Source organism: Astatotilapia calliptera, chromosome 18, assembly GCF_900246225.1.
Source record: "Astatotilapia calliptera chromosome 18, fAstCal1.2, whole genome shotgun sequence".
Lineage (NCBI taxonomy): Eukaryota > Metazoa > Chordata > Actinopteri > Cichliformes > Cichlidae > Astatotilapia > Astatotilapia calliptera.
In genome coordinates, this window is record NC_039319.1 from 34,851,705 (window position 1) to 34,868,007 (window position 16,303).

General features: G+C 39.3%; 1 protein-coding gene across 1 annotated transcript in view; it reads right to left on the minus strand.

Annotated features, from left to right (window-relative positions):
- Nucleotides 1-15,966, minus strand: part of LOC113010128 (solute carrier family 12 member 7-like) — a 41,103-nt gene extending 25,137 nt beyond the window's left edge. The window contains exons 1-3 of the mRNA XM_026149006.1: nucleotides 14,544-15,966; nucleotides 945-1,036; nucleotides 377-502 (exon numbers count right to left, since the gene is read on the minus strand). Coding sequence (XP_026004791.1) covers nucleotides 377-502; nucleotides 945-1,036; nucleotides 14,544-14,688 — 363 coding nt within the window. The 5' untranslated portion in view covers nucleotides 14,689-15,966. The remainder of the gene's footprint in view (nucleotides 1-376; nucleotides 503-944; nucleotides 1,037-14,543) is intronic.
- Between the last annotated feature and the right edge of the window lie 337 nt (nucleotides 15,967-16,303).

The window sequence follows — 16,303 nt, forward strand, 5'->3', positions numbered from 1 at the left end:
ACCCTTTGAACGTGAGGATCAAAATTAGGACGTTTACAGCTGCTGTGCTGCTAATTCAATTCAGTGAAGTGAATGAAACACGAAACCTCCTTTTTTGTTTCATGTTATACTGAAACAGAATGTGCTTGTATATCGAAAAATAAAAACAGGATGGCAGATGAAAAAGATAAGCAGATATTCCAGACGAAAAGAAAGGCCTTCTTGTGTACAGATATAATCGGTGCTGAAGTTTTATTGCAGACGCTAAAAATCCCGCCAGAACAGATTTCAGGAGAAAGCACTCCGAGTGTTGAGGACTACACTAACGATTATGTTGGCGCAAAGCATGCATGCTTTCATTAAGAGTTCTGCTGGCTCAAAAACAGGAGTCACGTACCATGACTGCAGCCCTCCTGACTCCATCCTCGGCTTCCTCATGCTCACGAACACCCTGGGTTAGGTTGGTGTAATTAGCCAGTTTGTTGAGAAAAGATGAAACCATGGGCGTACTGTCCATTTCTTCCTGTAAACAGACAGAGAACATATAAAAATAAAGACCAATCCAGGCCTTTCAAGCATGACCAAGAAATATTTCCTATTGTATGTTCTTCAGACTCCCTTTATTGACTCCAAGATCTTTATTGTGTATGTATGTAGCACACTTTCCATGTATGAATGACAGTGAGTGAACAGACTTTAAGATAACTGAGACCATCTCAGATTGATTTTGTTTATGAGAGATTTGGGACAAACTAAACAGAAGCACTCAATGACCCCAGTCTGACTTTCTTCCTATTGCAAAGATTTAAAAATTGCAACCATCTGGTCACACAGTCCTGTCTGTTTTCTATTAATGTTACATAATAACAAAAACTATATCTTACATACCGTTTAAATCGTTAGCAGCATGTTTTGGACTATATGTATTAAAAACAGACAAATCATTCATTTTTAATTCATCTTACCTCAAACAAGGCCATATTCTTGCCTTCATAGTAGGTCTCTGTGTCCATGTCTGGGTTGATGAATGCAGAGGACTCCCTCCGGTTGTCATCTCCTTTTGAGGTAAAAAAGGAGAAAAAAAGAAAGAACCAATGAATAAACAGGCAAGAGGTTGACAGAATCATTAGATGTGTATTTCCATTTGGATTTAACTAATTGTCACTGCAGAATTAGCTTACTGACTGCCTCTTGTATGTTGATGTTATAACTTGTTGCTCTTAAACAAGGACAGAGTTGTAGAAGACTTCAGAAAGGTGCGAGTCTGCCTGGACCGAGTGTCATCAGTTCTTAGTGAAATTAATGGGTGTTAGTGGGAGGCTACTTGTCTCAGCATGGTAATCCCAGTGAGCAGCCAGCATCACCCATACTCATCCCCATGACTATTCCATGTTTTTTTTTTTATTGTTAGCACACAAATAAATGTGTCACGGCTGGTGTGATCCTACTGATGGATCTCTGTCAGTATTATGTTAGCAACATTACCAGAACCAATGATAGTCTGCAGTCCAAAGTCTCTCTAATAGTTAATGCAAATGACCTGCATAGCTACTACTCTTACTGACCACGAAAGACTGATGACACATCAGGGGCAGTAACTGTGGTTTAATGTCGTCCCAAGGATTCTTAAGTATGGGTTTTGTTGGACCTGTACATCAAACTACTGGCCCAGAGCTGCAACCACTGCCTTTGTAAAAACAGCACAAGACTGCATTACATGGTCCAGGCTGTATTTGATATAGCTGTGCTCTGTGACAACTGTGTCCAGTACCATTTATAGAGAATCAGGGGTCAAAGGTTTGATCCCCTGGAGACAAATGAAGGCTTTGGCCACACTTTAGGCTTATAGTTTTGCTAACAGCTTTTGTACGCCACTTAAAGACACAGTGGCTTAGATTAACATTATGACTGGCCTGTTCAGACTGGCTTCTTTTGCCCCTGGTTGTCATGCAGTGGTCTATGACTGTTAGATATGGCATATTATCACACTCACATCACAGTGTTGTAGGCTACACTGTCGCCTTGAAGAGCCCAGGGCCTTGCATGGATTTAGTGATTGTTGAAGATAAATTAATGAGGATGGTGTACCGTAGATGCACATGACATAGTGAAGATTGTAAGAAAATTTCGCATGTGGTATTGAGTGAGAAAGAATATTGGTATGAAAGCTGCTTTTTCAACATTCATGCAACAAAAATATAAAAATATACAGGGAGTGCAGAATTATTAGGCAAATGAGTATTTTGTCCACATCATCCTCTTCATGCATGTTGTCTTACTCCAAGCTGTATAGGCTGGAAAGCCTACTACCAATTAAGCATATTAGGTGATGTGCATCTCTGTAATGAGAAGGGGTGTGGTCTAATGACATCAACACCCTATATCAGGTGTGCATAATTATTAGGCAACGTCCTTTCCTTTGGCAAAATGGGTCAAAAGAAGGACTTGACAGGCTCAGAAAAGTCAAAAATAGTGAGATATCTTGCAGAGGGATGCAGCAGTCTCAAAATTGCAAAGCTTCTGAAGCGTGATCATCGAACAATCAAGCGTTTCATTCAAAATAGTCAACAGGGTCGCAAGAAGCGTGTGGAAAAACCAAGGCGCAAAATAACTGCCCATGAACTGAGAAAAGTCAAGCGTGCAGCTGCCAAGATGCCACTTGCCACCAGTTTGGCCATATTTCAGAGCTGCAACATCACTGGAGTGCCCAAAAGCACAAGGTGTGCAATACTCAGAGACATGGCCAAGGTAAGAAAGGCTGAAAGACGACCACCACTGAACAAGACACACAAGCTGAAACGTCAAGACTGGGCCAAGAAATATCTCAAGACTGGTTTTTCTAAGGTTTTATGGACTGATGAAATGAGAGTGAGTCTTGATGGGCCAGATGGATGGGCCCGTGGCTGGATTGGTAAAGGGCAGAGAGCTCCAGTCCCACTCAGACGCCAGCAAGGTGGAGGTGGAGTACTGGTTTGGGCTGGTATCATCAAAGATGAGCTTGTGGGGCCTTTTCGGGTTGAGGATGGAGTCAAGCTCAACTCCCAGTCCTACTGCCAGTTTCTGGAAGACACCTTCTTCAAGCAGTGGTACAGGAAGAAGTCTGCATCCTTCAAGAAAAACATGATTTCCATGCAGGACAATGCTCCATCACACGCGTCCAAGTACTCCACAGCGTGGCTGGCAAGAAAGGGTATAAAAGAAGAGAAACTAATGACATGGCCACCTTGTTCACCTGATCTGAACCCCATTGAGAACCTGTGGTCCATCATCAAATGTGAGATTTACAAGGAGGGAAAACAGTACACCTCTCTGAACAGTGTCTGGGAGGCTGTGGTTGCTGCTGCACGCAATGTTGATGGTGAACAGATCAAAACACTGACAGAATCCATGGATGGCAGGCTTTTGAGTGTCCTTGCAAAGAAAGGTGGCTATATTGGTCACTGATTTGTTTTTGTTTTGTTTTTGAATGTCAGAAATGTATATTTGTGAATGTGGAGATGTTATATTGGTTTCACTGGTAAAAATAAATATTTGAAATGGGTATATATTTGTTTTTTGTTAAGTTGCCTAATAATTCTGCACAGTAATAGTCACCTGCACACACAGATATCCCCCTAAAATAGCTAAAACTAAAAACAAACTAAAAACTACTTCCAAAAACATTCAGCTTTGATATTAATGAGTTTTTTGGGTTCATTGAGAACATGGTTGTTGTTCAATAATAAAATTATTCCTCAAAAATACAACTTGCCTAATAATTCTGCACTCCCTGTACAGCAAGCCTCTCTGGCTTTTAAAATAAGATTACAAAAGGGTTATATACCGAGGGTTATAGAGTCGGGGCAACAGCTTTGCTCAGATTGCTTCTTCTAAGCTGGGACTACCCACTAAGAGGCAGGATATCATCGGAAAACAACAATGAGATAGTGATTATGTACTGTAAGCCTGCCATTAACAGCTGTTTAAATCCAATGGCGTATCGTAGGATGAGGTTGCTCATAAACACAGATCCAGAAAGACATTCCAGAAGCTCTTGATTGTCCCAACTGTTGTTAGGTGTTGTCCAAAGAGTGATGAATTGTGTGTGTAAGCATTCAAACAGTTTTAGTGACCAAACCAGAACAGAGGAAATGCCATGTTTGCTGCTGCACATAAGGTTGTTTGCTTTGGGTCATTAGTTGCTCCTTTTTCTTTTCAGCCTTTTTCTTTCTGCATCTTTTTTAATTATACATCCACCCTTCCACTCTCTTAACTCAAGGGTGGGGAACTCCAGGCCTCAAGAGCTGGTGCCCTGCAGGTTTTAGATCTCACCCTGGGTCAACACACCTGAATCAAGTGATTAGTCTATTACCAAGCCTCTGGAGAACTTCAAGACATGTTGAGGAGGTATTCTAGTCATTTAAATCAGCTGTGTTGGATCAAGGAAACATCTAAAACCTGCAGGACACCGGGCCTTGAGTTGGACAAATTCAGGCTGTAGACTATCCCAGCTGTCATAGAGCAAAATATCAGCATCATTTCCTAATCAGTCCATAAAACATCCAGACATGCAATTTTATAAAAAATCTTTTTGCATATACAAACTCTAGTCTGTTTTACTTGTAAATGTAGAGGTTTTTTCACTTTCACTCTTGCCCGTCTTTCATCTGCTTTCAACTCTCAAATATGTGTTACTCTGTGGTATGTATGCGTGCTTATTCATGCCCTAAAGCTATCAAAACTATATCAGCAAACTCTAACTGTAATCATATTCACTAACCTTTGATTCAATGTTACTGATCATTAAAATTTAGTTTTTGCAAATCCTTGTGTCTGAATTAGGGTGGCTATAACTCTGGAGGTAGAGCAGATCATTTACTAATTGGACGGTTAGTGTTTCAATCCCAATTATCCTTGGGAAAGCTACTAACCCCAAGTCTCTGATGCATCCATTGGAGTGTGAACGTTAGATACGTAGAAAAAAGTGCTTGGGTGAATGAGGCAAGTTGTACAATGCTATGAGTCCTCAAGTGTAAGAATGTGCTATACTGTATAACAGGGGTGCCCAATCCCGGTCCTCGAGAGCTACCGTCCTGCAGCTTTTAGATGCATCCTTGTTCCCACACACCTGAATCAAATGGTTTGATTACCTCTTCAGCATACCATCATGTTTGGCAAAGGCCTGATAACAAGCCATTCATTTGATTCAGGTGTGTGGGAACAAGGATGCATCTAAAAGCTGCAGGACGGTAGCTCTCGAGGACCGGGATTGGGCACCCCTGCTGTATAAGAACCAGCACATGTAAATTGGTTTTGAATATTGCAAAGTGAAATAGAGTTATCAAAAGAATATGAAGCTGTGACTTAATGTCTAAAATGCTTTTGTATTCTGCCAAAGAGATATCAAGTAAGGTTGAATTAGAGCCGGGCTATACTTTCATGTGATAGCAATTTGTTCCACAAGATGTCGTAGAGGTTGTGGCGGGCCAATGTAACCTCAGAAGTCATTAAAAACACAGTCATAGTAAAATGACATCCTGGGCAAATTCAAAGCTTCTTAATGGGATTAGATATATCAAAACTCCATATGTGAATACTTTTCAACAGAACCACTGGTGAAATAGCTGTTTCACCAGCGGTGCAAGTTTTAGATAAAAATGTGATGTGTGAAATCTAGAAAGATACACAAGCACACACACTACACTTCAAGGTCTATATAGAATCGACTATTTCTTAGCTGAATTACATGGTAAAATCCACCAAACATGATATAGTGTTGATCAACAGCACAAATGGGTTAGCTTGGAGTCCTATGTGTGTGTCACTGTCAAGTGTCCTTATGAGCTACTTTTTTCTCTTTCCCCTCACTACATAAGCAGTCGTGGCCGATGGCTGCCCTGCTAAAATTGAGTTTTTCCTCCAATGGTGTCCCAGGGCACCCCATCTATGAAACAAGCATTTGAAAGAGACTGCTGTACATAGCTGCATAAAGCAACGTTAATTTCAAGCCACATCTGTTGGTGTACAGTACCCAATTTTATATTATCTAAACCTCATGTGCCAGTGTTTAATTTTTCTAATAGTTTACTTAGGAAAACAAAGTCAGATTGCATTCATTTTCTGTATAGATCTTGTCAGAACTGTTTGATGGGGAACATGGTCTGTCATCATATAGTCATGTCAGACAATTTGCAAATCATCATATTATCAGGTAAAAATCAAAAGACTTCTAAAATGGGCTGAGTTCTAAATGTCCTCTGAAAGTTCGTTGAGTGAGCGTAAAGGACTCTGACAGTTTGATGCAGTAATCATGTTAACCAGCAGAGGTCTCCATTTCAATATGTACAAAATGCCACATAGACTTTGTCTATGTTCAATAAATGTTTAATCCATTTAAATTACTAAAACACACTAAAATCCATTTGGCACATGTAAGTTGTTATTAAGTGTCAGTTAATCTGATTTGATTTGATATACCTTTATTAGTCCCACAAGGGGAAATTTCATAAAGCTGCAAAAAATGATGTGTTTGCTAAGGTGACCATAAAAATATATATATAAAAAATATTTTTGCAATCTAACATTTGGCACAAATATTTTTTTCTTTACGGAAACATATGTTACATGCATGTGTTGCTTAGCGTGGACAACTCACATGATTCTTGGGAAACAAGTACAAAACTCAAAACGAGACTTTTTTTTAAAATCATTTAAAAAAACAAAACAAACAAACAGGTATTATAAATGACATCTCGGAGCACACCTGCAGGACCAGCCCACCAGGTTATCTGTGGCATGTGATTTGAGAGCCCCTTGGTTAGAATGACAAGCAAACAAAAACACAAACCCATGCCCTGTGAACGCTCCCTGTACAATTTAGCTAGTAACAGTTTGACCCAAAATAGACATCCTTTAAACAGGAAACAGGGTGGCAGCTGCTTTTGGCAGTTCTCCAACCCCAAAGGGCTAACATATGGAAAACAGAGCTACACATGACGATTTATGTCCTTTGCGTTGGAGAAAGAAGAAGGACATGAGAACCACCTCGAAATGAAACAGACAAATGCTATGAAGACATTTAATGCTGAGTTTAGGAAATTTGCTGGACGAGGAGTATCTAAGGTGTAAAGAGCAACAGTGGATAAACCATGGGTGAAAATCTCCATTTCCAATTCACTGTAAACAAGGATGTTAAAACCAGTTTTGGCATGTAATTTTAATTCCCTTGTTAGGCAAATGTTTAAATACAATATTAAACTTCTTAAATAATAGTTTCAAGAATGTGTGACAGGATCAGCTGCAAAGGTTGGTACACCAACTCACCAGTTAGGTGGTCTGTGTGAATGTGATCAACCAATTTGCTTGGCATAGCTCTAAGGGAGGAAACTGTTCAGCTAACAAAGCCCTAGATTTATATTTAAATCTAGAGTCTGTAGATCCTGACTGTGGTATTCTTCTTTCTATCTAAGGTATCAGTCACATAAGCCTAGAAACCAGGCAGTGACCCAACCAGTTGGTGTATATTCCAACAATTGGTGAGTGGTTGCTCAAGGTTGCTGTCTGGGTGAAACTGCATGCAATGAAGGTGTGTACTAAATACCTCCTTGTGATTGCATTGGTTTCTAGTGGATTGCCGCTGTTGGCTGTAATTTGTATGGAAGATGCCAACTTGCCTGGAAACATTTCCTATAGATTCTCTGAGATGCAGGAAACTTGGAAAAAAAATGCAACGCAAACCTCACAACCTTACTTCACTTTATAATAAAAAGCGCCTTGAAGCAGCTGTTAATGTGATTTGTTGTGCTGTAAATAAAATAAAACTTAATTGAATTAAAAGTGAAATTTCTGCTTTACAGTAGCGATCAACACACTCCGATTTGTCTACTGCTTGGCAAGTAGTTTGGGTGTGTCTCTAGGACAACATGACCGGTTATCATTTACTACTCCAGTCTTCTTCTCTGTATTCGTTTTCATAGAGATGCCCTGCTTTTTGAGTTTCATCAGTGAGGTTCATTCAGAAGCAAACAAATAATCTCAACATGTGTCAAAACTACGTGCTAAAACTTGACAAGGAAAAAGAGGGACAATATGAAACAGGACACTGTACACATGACACCGGATACTTCTTTGGAAAATGATGAGTTGTTTATACAGATTGCATCTTGTCTGTTCAGCACTATGCATAAATCGGTGCGTACGTGTGTGCTCGTCTGTCCGAATGCAGAGCAATCTGTGACTTTTGTCTTCTCCAGAAAGGACATATTGTAAGGAGTAAAGTTGTAGTAAAATGTTTTTACATTACATTATGAGTTGTTATAGGGTCACCACTCTAAAGGATCTGTTGGACCTTGATACACAGATAACAGAGGGTCTACATTGTTTGGAAACCTTTTTATTTTTCCCTCATTAGCATCAGTAAGAGATACAGGTTTTCAGGGGAGGATTTCCTGTTCATCCCCCCCTGTGGGCTCCAAGCAATTTTAAATAATTTCCTTATCCTATATGTTGACATAATGTAATCTTAAAAGAGCAAAAGCACTGAAAATAAACCACTACCCCCAAAACACCCCCAAAGTCATTAAATGAGGTAAAACAACAACAACAACAACAACAAATCACCCACACACACAAAAAGAATGAAGCTCACTCAAATAGGAAAAATTAAATAGAATATAAAAATAAAGAATGAATAAATTAAAACTAAGTTTAATTATATGAAGAACAAAAACTATGTAAATGTGTAAAATTACTACTTTTATATCACGTCACTCTGTATTATATATACATATGCACACACCAGCACCTAGGGCTGTTCGATATAACGATATCTATCGGATATAAAAACGTCTGTCGTTTCATTTTACGCTGTCGTTTATTTCGTGGTGTCGCAAAATAAACTGTTTACGGCAATATTGTTTCATGGTTTTGATGGTCACTGTAGTGGCTATATTCATTTCCTAAAGTTAATATAACCACACTACTGACAGACAAGCCTTTGTTTTGTATGCGTTGTCGTTAGCAACAACGACGGTAAAACCACGGCGTGTCCGCTTGTTCCACATAAACCTTTCACAATAAAGCTCAAGATCCTGTTGAGACTTTTCAAAATAAACTGAATCATGTGAAAGAGCAGATTAATTACGGATGAGAATTAAAAAGAGCCGCCAGGTGCTAAAAATAAACCTTAGACTCAAACGTTAGAACAGGCTTTTCCCCGCAGCACGCCGTGTAATAAATACTCACAAAGAAAACGGCGGCCGTTACAACTTATGTCACAAAATGTATCGTTTCATGCATCGGTTAAAAAACTCGACTCCAGCTACACGACACACAGCTGGAAACACTTCAGGTCGAGCTGCTCGAGATTCACAGAATTTACAGAAAATGTTACATTTTTGTGATTTATATCGTTATCAGACGATAGATGTCTTAATATCGGGACATGAGATTTTGGTCATATCGCACAGCCCTACCAGCACCAATTTATTAAAACTATTCATTTTGCAAACACATATGACAACACCATATATAAAGCTAAAGCTGAGTCTGTACAATTCTAAAAAGCTTGAAAGTCAATATTTGGTATCAGCCCCTTGAGTCTTCCACGGTTTTCCTGGTATTCTTTAAGTAGTCTTCAGGAATAATTCTCCAGGTTTCCTGAAAGATATTCCAAAGCTCTTCTTTGGATTTGTCTGCTTTTTGTTCAATTTTCTGGTCAGATGATCCCACACTGCTTTAATAACGTTGAGGTCTGGGCTCTGGGGAAGCCAATCCATGACTGATTCCATTGTGTGTTTTTCTATGCAGGTATGTTTTTACTGCATTGGAATCACTGTCATACTGAAACGTCGTCAGTTAGCGTTGGGCGAATATATCGACTATCGACGATAGGCTGAGCCTATTGTCGATCATTTTTACAAGGGCGATTTTTTGATTTACTTGGCCATGAGTAAGTTAATAATGATGGAATTAATAGAAGCAGTAAACAGAAAAAAAATGATAATAATAGCGCCGTTTTAACAGCACACTAGGGCTGAACGATATATCGCATTTGCGATAATATCGCGACATGATCAAGTGCAATTTTCTAACCGCAAAGGCTGCGATTATACTCTGGACATGTCCAAATTCATGGGCTGCATCCTCCTGAGGCCGCATTTGTAGACCGATTACGTCACAGCGACGCGCCGAAGGCTGTCCAAATTACTACCATATCCCAGAATTCATAGCGCGGCCCAGCCAAACTCCAGTTTCCAACAATGGCGGCCGCTACTAAGTTTTAAAATTACTCATACTAATCTTTCTGGGTCACAAAATAAACTTTTAACATATTTTCAGGCGAGAAAGTAGTTGTGTAAACATCAAATATCTGCTCGGTTTATCAAGATATCCCATATTTGCAAAAGTGCTTCGACGTTTTCAGAGGCGTCTGCTACCCACCAGCTCGACAGCTAGCCGGGAGCTCGAGGGTTACTGATGCGGCCGAGAACGGCACAACTCCCGGCACATCATTTTCAGATCACCGCGGAGTTTCGCTGCTCGGGTTAAACGTAATATATACGTCACTTAGACAACCTAAAAATGTTATTGTTGGGTTTTTTCAGTGTTTTGTTTGTTCGTGAGTAAATCGGTTTGGCTGAGATTAAAGTTATTAGATTAGATAAAATAAAACTTTATTAATCCCCCGGGTGGGTTCCTCCTTGGTTTTCACACAGCTGACTAAACGTCAAACAGAAAACTTATTAAACAGAAGTATGAGACAGTCGAGAATTTACACCAGTGTCTGGTTATATTTTAGATAGCAAGAAGCAGACGGCCGAGTTTATTAAACTCCACCGAGACAGCGGTGACGCTAATCAGAACTAGACCGTCCAATTTCACGCCTTTAAACTTTAAAGGCGTGTTTGTGTGTGTGTTTATACAATTGCTATTATGTTTGCATTTTATGTGTAATGTTACTGACTGCAGAGATCAGTAAGATGTGTGTATTTTTTATTTATTAGTTTTATTTATTTAATATTATTTTTTAATTGAATGACTGTCTAGTAGTTCACAGATGTCGAAAAACTGAGTGTGGTAAAGCCACTGATTTTTTTTATGTATATTTCTGCAATCTGCACATTGCACTGACTTTCATTTTAATGTTTACACCAGGGTTCCTTGTCAGCACTTTATGCTCAGATGTTTGTAAGCTAAAAATAAACTATTGTGTATGTTCAAATATACTGTTGTGATTGAAGAAGTTAAATAAAAATGTCAGTCATCAATTCATGCATCACCTCATGTCATCATAACAGAGGTCTGTCTTCCAGGAAAGAACAGTTTAAAATTAATGTAATATAGTATTGGCCATACTATATGATGTATTGCTTGTCTTTGTTTAATAATACAGAAGACAAAGACCTTAAAAAATAATCGCATATCGCATCGCAATCGCAATATTGGGGCAAAAAAATCGCAATTAGATTATTTTCCATAATCGTTCAGCCCTACAGCACACTCTTTCATCTGCGAGCAAATGCACCCTCCTCAGAGTGCGCCCAAATGTAGCGATGCATTTACGCAAACTCCTAACAGAAAGAAAGAAAGGCAGTAACCTATGTTCAGAAAAAAAACATGCGGATGGTGGACACATACATGCTCATGCAAGGTAGTGGTGTTTGAGTCCCAACACCACCAGCTGAAATGTGGCCCAAAACCATGACAGAGCCTCCAACGTGTTTTACAGATGGCTGTAAGGATGTTGGACCTCTCTCCTGACCTCTTCTGTATTGACAATAACTTGAACCAAAAATGTCAAATTTGGATTCATCTCTTCATGAGACCTGTTGCCACTCCTTCTCACATTAGTTCTTCTATAATTTGGCATACTTCAGTCTTTTATCCCCGTCTTAAAAATGAGTTCTTAGGAGGCAGCCGTCCACTGAGACCATTTTTGACGAAGCTTCTGTAGAAAGATCAACTGAAATGCCAGATACAGCTCTCAGGTCCTTTTTCTATTTCTTAACAGCATGGCTTTTAAATACCATCCATATTCTGCATACCTCAAATTGTTTCTTAAGAATATGATACTTATCATGCCAAGACATGTCAGCTCCACAGCCAATAGTTCTTTGGTAATCACTTTGCTCCATCTCCTTCCAATCGTGTTACCTTTGGTGTTTTTCAAAGATTCAAGAAATTAAAAATTGGTTCTTTACCAAGTTTTCAGTTATAGTAAATGGACTGGTTCTTATATAGTGCTTCTCTACTCTGACCACAAGCGCTTTACACAACTGGCCTCATTCACCCGTTCATACAAGCACTTTTTTTCTGTGTAAATGCTTTCTAGCTAACATTCACATTCAGAGAGCAACTTGGGGTTAGTATCTTGCCCAAGGATATTTGTCATGCCTGGAGCAGCCAGGGATCAAACCATCAACATTCCAACCTGGGCTACCTCCTGAGCTACAGTCACCCCAACGTTATGTGATTTGGTTCTACAAATCATGTGCGTCAATGTGGAGTCTAACATTTAGATTAAAAAGAGAGTAATTTTATTTAGCGCTATCCAAATTGTGACAAACAATGTCCATCAACAAGACTGAGTGCAACATATGACTGATCGCTGAAAATAAATGCATTTAGTCACTGTCTTTGTCCTTAAACTGATGGTGGATTAAGCACAAAAATGCACATGTTAAACATTAAAAACACCAAACTGGGATCACAGGAGAGGAAAAGGAAAGAAACTGGGTTTGTTGAAGAAAACCTGCCAGTAAGCATGTTGGATCAGTCTGTGAGCTCTTAAGTTTAACCGTTGACTCTCTTTCTGAAACAGATAACCATGTACACTTAATTTCTGTCAAATAAATAACAAAGTAACGTGTCATGGTTTGTAGTTCTTCTAAGACTGTATTTACCTCATTTTAAGACCTAATAAGAAGCAAGCTAATTTTTAATGTGGTACTCATATGTAAAACCTTAGAGTTTAAAGAGGGTCTGCTCTCTTTTTAACATTATTATAGTGAGGGTTAGAATATAAAAAAACCTAACCTGTTATGCTTGTTTTACTGATACTTCAAATCTGCCTCTAATCTCACAAATGCTTTGGGGGAACATGTCCTAACTGGTGGGTCCAGAATGATGACCATGGGTGACTCGGGCTCACTGTGAAATCTAACTGATCAAAGTCAGAAAACAAAAAACAGATAAAAAAAAAGGCCCACATATGAAAGATGAGCAAAAGAGGAGGCATAAAAGAAGTTCCGAGAGAAGCAAGACAACCAGAGTTCAAAGCAAAATGACCAGAAATGCCTTAGCTAAAGACAAACCTACATTTATTGCAGGAATTTTCCCTAAATGGAAAGTATGCCTGTTCATAAACATGACACTTGTGCAGTAGAGTTACTTCATCAAAATATTTAAACAAGGCAGTGTCTTGTAATTGGATTTCATTCGAAGCCATTTCTGCAGACTTTTGAGTCTAAAGTAATAAAAAGAACAAGCACACCTAGATTACAATAAAGATATCAGCTGACATTATGACTTTCTTTATCACTTAAAAATCTTGAAGCAATTTTTTGTCTTTCCAGAAAACAAAGCCTTCAAGCTTCTCCGCTTCTTCGAGCATTGCCCCGTGTCTGTTCTGTTTCTGCAACCTACATCCAGTAATTTTCTAACATTTACAAGTCTTTATATTGAGGATTTGCTCCTTATAAAATTCTCTTACTGATCCATTTAAAAACTGTGGCAAAAAAGTAGCCAGAAATGCACAAGAGGAGTTTGATAGATTTCAGACAGTACAGCATAAGAATGTAGATTTTTGCAGTAAAATGAGAAAACAACCAAATGTTTCAGCTGTTGCATACAATCCCACTGCTGAATATTAAACAAAGACTACTATTTGAAGTCGTGTTGCTCCCAAGCTTCGAAATACGACTTCAAGGTATCTGGAACGTGTAGCACAAACAACCTGACCCAACCCCCAAAGTGGTTGACTGGGAAACTGATGGATGTAAAGAGGTACAACATGTGCACAAAGAAAAATGGTTAAACTAAGTGTTATAAAGGTGAAAGAAAAACAGGCAGTAATTTTAAATGGTATAATAATATGTCATGTAAGGATATAGACTTTGTACTTTGTCACTGTAAAACAGTTAGGCCTCTTTTACACAACTTCCCTGCTGTTTGAGGTTAGTTTAGTTTACTGTATATTTAGTTGCTTTGTTCCAGAACTGACATACAGAAACACATGCAATGAGGCAAGGAGCCTTAACCATCATTCAGGGCTGCTAAGGCATACATACCAACACCAAGGCCCCCCTTCCTGCCCGACTCATCCAAGTGCAAGTTATAGCTAGTTCATCTCTGACTTTGCATTTTTCCTTGTGGGTGTCTATATGTGTTAAGCATGTGCCTGTCAAAACATGCATCTGTTTGTGTCAGCGCGCTTCCAATGTCATATTTAATCTCACAATGACGCATGCAGTTTATCAAAATTGCACACCTATACTTCCCGCAGTGCATGCTGGGATAGCAACCACAAAACCCCCAAAAAGCAGGCTTGTGTATGAGCACATCAGCAAAGAACTGTTTACACCTACCTGAAAAAGGATCCTCTGAACTGTCAGCCTCTTGCTCCTCTGAAAAGATTTTGCCCAAGCTGATAGGTCTGTTCCCTCCAGCTGCAGCTCCACTGTTGCTGCCATCTTCCACATCCTCCACTGGCACCACAGTGAAGGTGGGCATCTTGATTCTTCTTTTACCCGGAAGAAACTATGAAGAGATTACAAACTAGGAAGACACTGGCTTTTCCCACAGAGAACAGATTTTAAAAAGTGTCCAGATAAATCTAAATAAAAGGACTGAACCCGATGAGGCAGGCCAAACTTCACTTTAACCACAACATGGCACTCAGATCTTTTGTTTCCCTTCTTTTTGGTGTGTAATCCAATGTCCTCTAGACTCAGGGTGAAAGTACCGCCTCCTGCACATGAAGCAGGCCAAAGTCCTCCTGTGTATCAAGTTACGCCCTCTCCTTGTTTCTTTCCCTCCCTTTTCTCCTAACTGCTTCAGCACTGTTGGCCCACGTGACCCTCTGTTTACCATATGAACAGTTAGTCCACACAGAGGAAGCCCTGCAGCCCCTCCCACTCTGACGTCCCACTTCTCTCGCACACACCTTAGAAATGCAAGACGGCAGGGAAGCAATATCCAGAAGTACATATAAAAAGGATCTGACTCATCCACACGAAGCGGAACACCCGAGTCATGCTTAGCAGGACAAACCTAAGTCTGTTTCTTTCTGCTTTCGTTTGTTCCTCTCCCTTCGGCTAATAGTTGTCGTCTCTGTGTTTTTCCAGGTAAACAAGAGGAGTGTTCCTTTTCCCACATTGCATGATGGGTAATGAGGAAGAACAGCGATTCAGAATATTCTTGCTCTCTGACGTCCGCACACATTGTAACAGCAAAGGAAACACCTTGGAAATCTTGAAGAGTGACTTTCCTCTTTATTTCTCTGTATTTCCTGTCTGTTGCGAGTTCCACGATTACAATGGACAGTCACAGGCGGAAAGGAGTGAGCTTTGAATAACAACGGCCACAAGTAAACATGCATTGTGTTTAGTTTGTGGGAACAATTATTTTATTACCCATCTTTCTCTTTAAAAGGCTGGCAGGGCCTGTCTTACTCAACTATAAACTACCTGTTACATCATATCTTTGTGTCAGTACTGTGAAGTCTGAGTACTGAGAAACTATACAAGTGTCTGTTTTTGAAAGTGTCTGTGTCAGTCAGTATATTTTGCAGCACGTCTGTTAGGTGTTTAAAGGGAAGCTAAACTACATGTCTTACTTGAGAATGCCATTTTGGCTTTTGAGGTTTAAAACTATAGTAAAATATACTATGGTCTGAAATTATACATGTCTGTATTCATCTAATGTATTTTATACCACTTGTATTTAAAGTTTAACACATTGTTGAGTTACTCTAACATAAACCCGAGACACATGGAAAAATGCCATTTACACCCTGAAATGCAAGACAGTATGAACAAGCAGCTTTACTGCTGCTGTTTTCTGTATTATTTTGGTAGTTCAAGTTTTGCTCTTTGCTCTCCAGGAGGATGGTATCATTTTTGTGCTATTTGTTAATTTTTTTAATATTACATTGCCAATCCTGGACCTCATCCACTACATAGCATTATTAATCTGGACATTAACTACACAAATGCCTTTATGTAACATTTCTAATGAATCCATTAGAATCACGTAATAGATTAATTAGACAAATCATCTCAGAAAGTTGATTCTGTTCATCTGTATGTGACGTTTTCAGTGCAAGAAATATTTTGTAACTTATCCA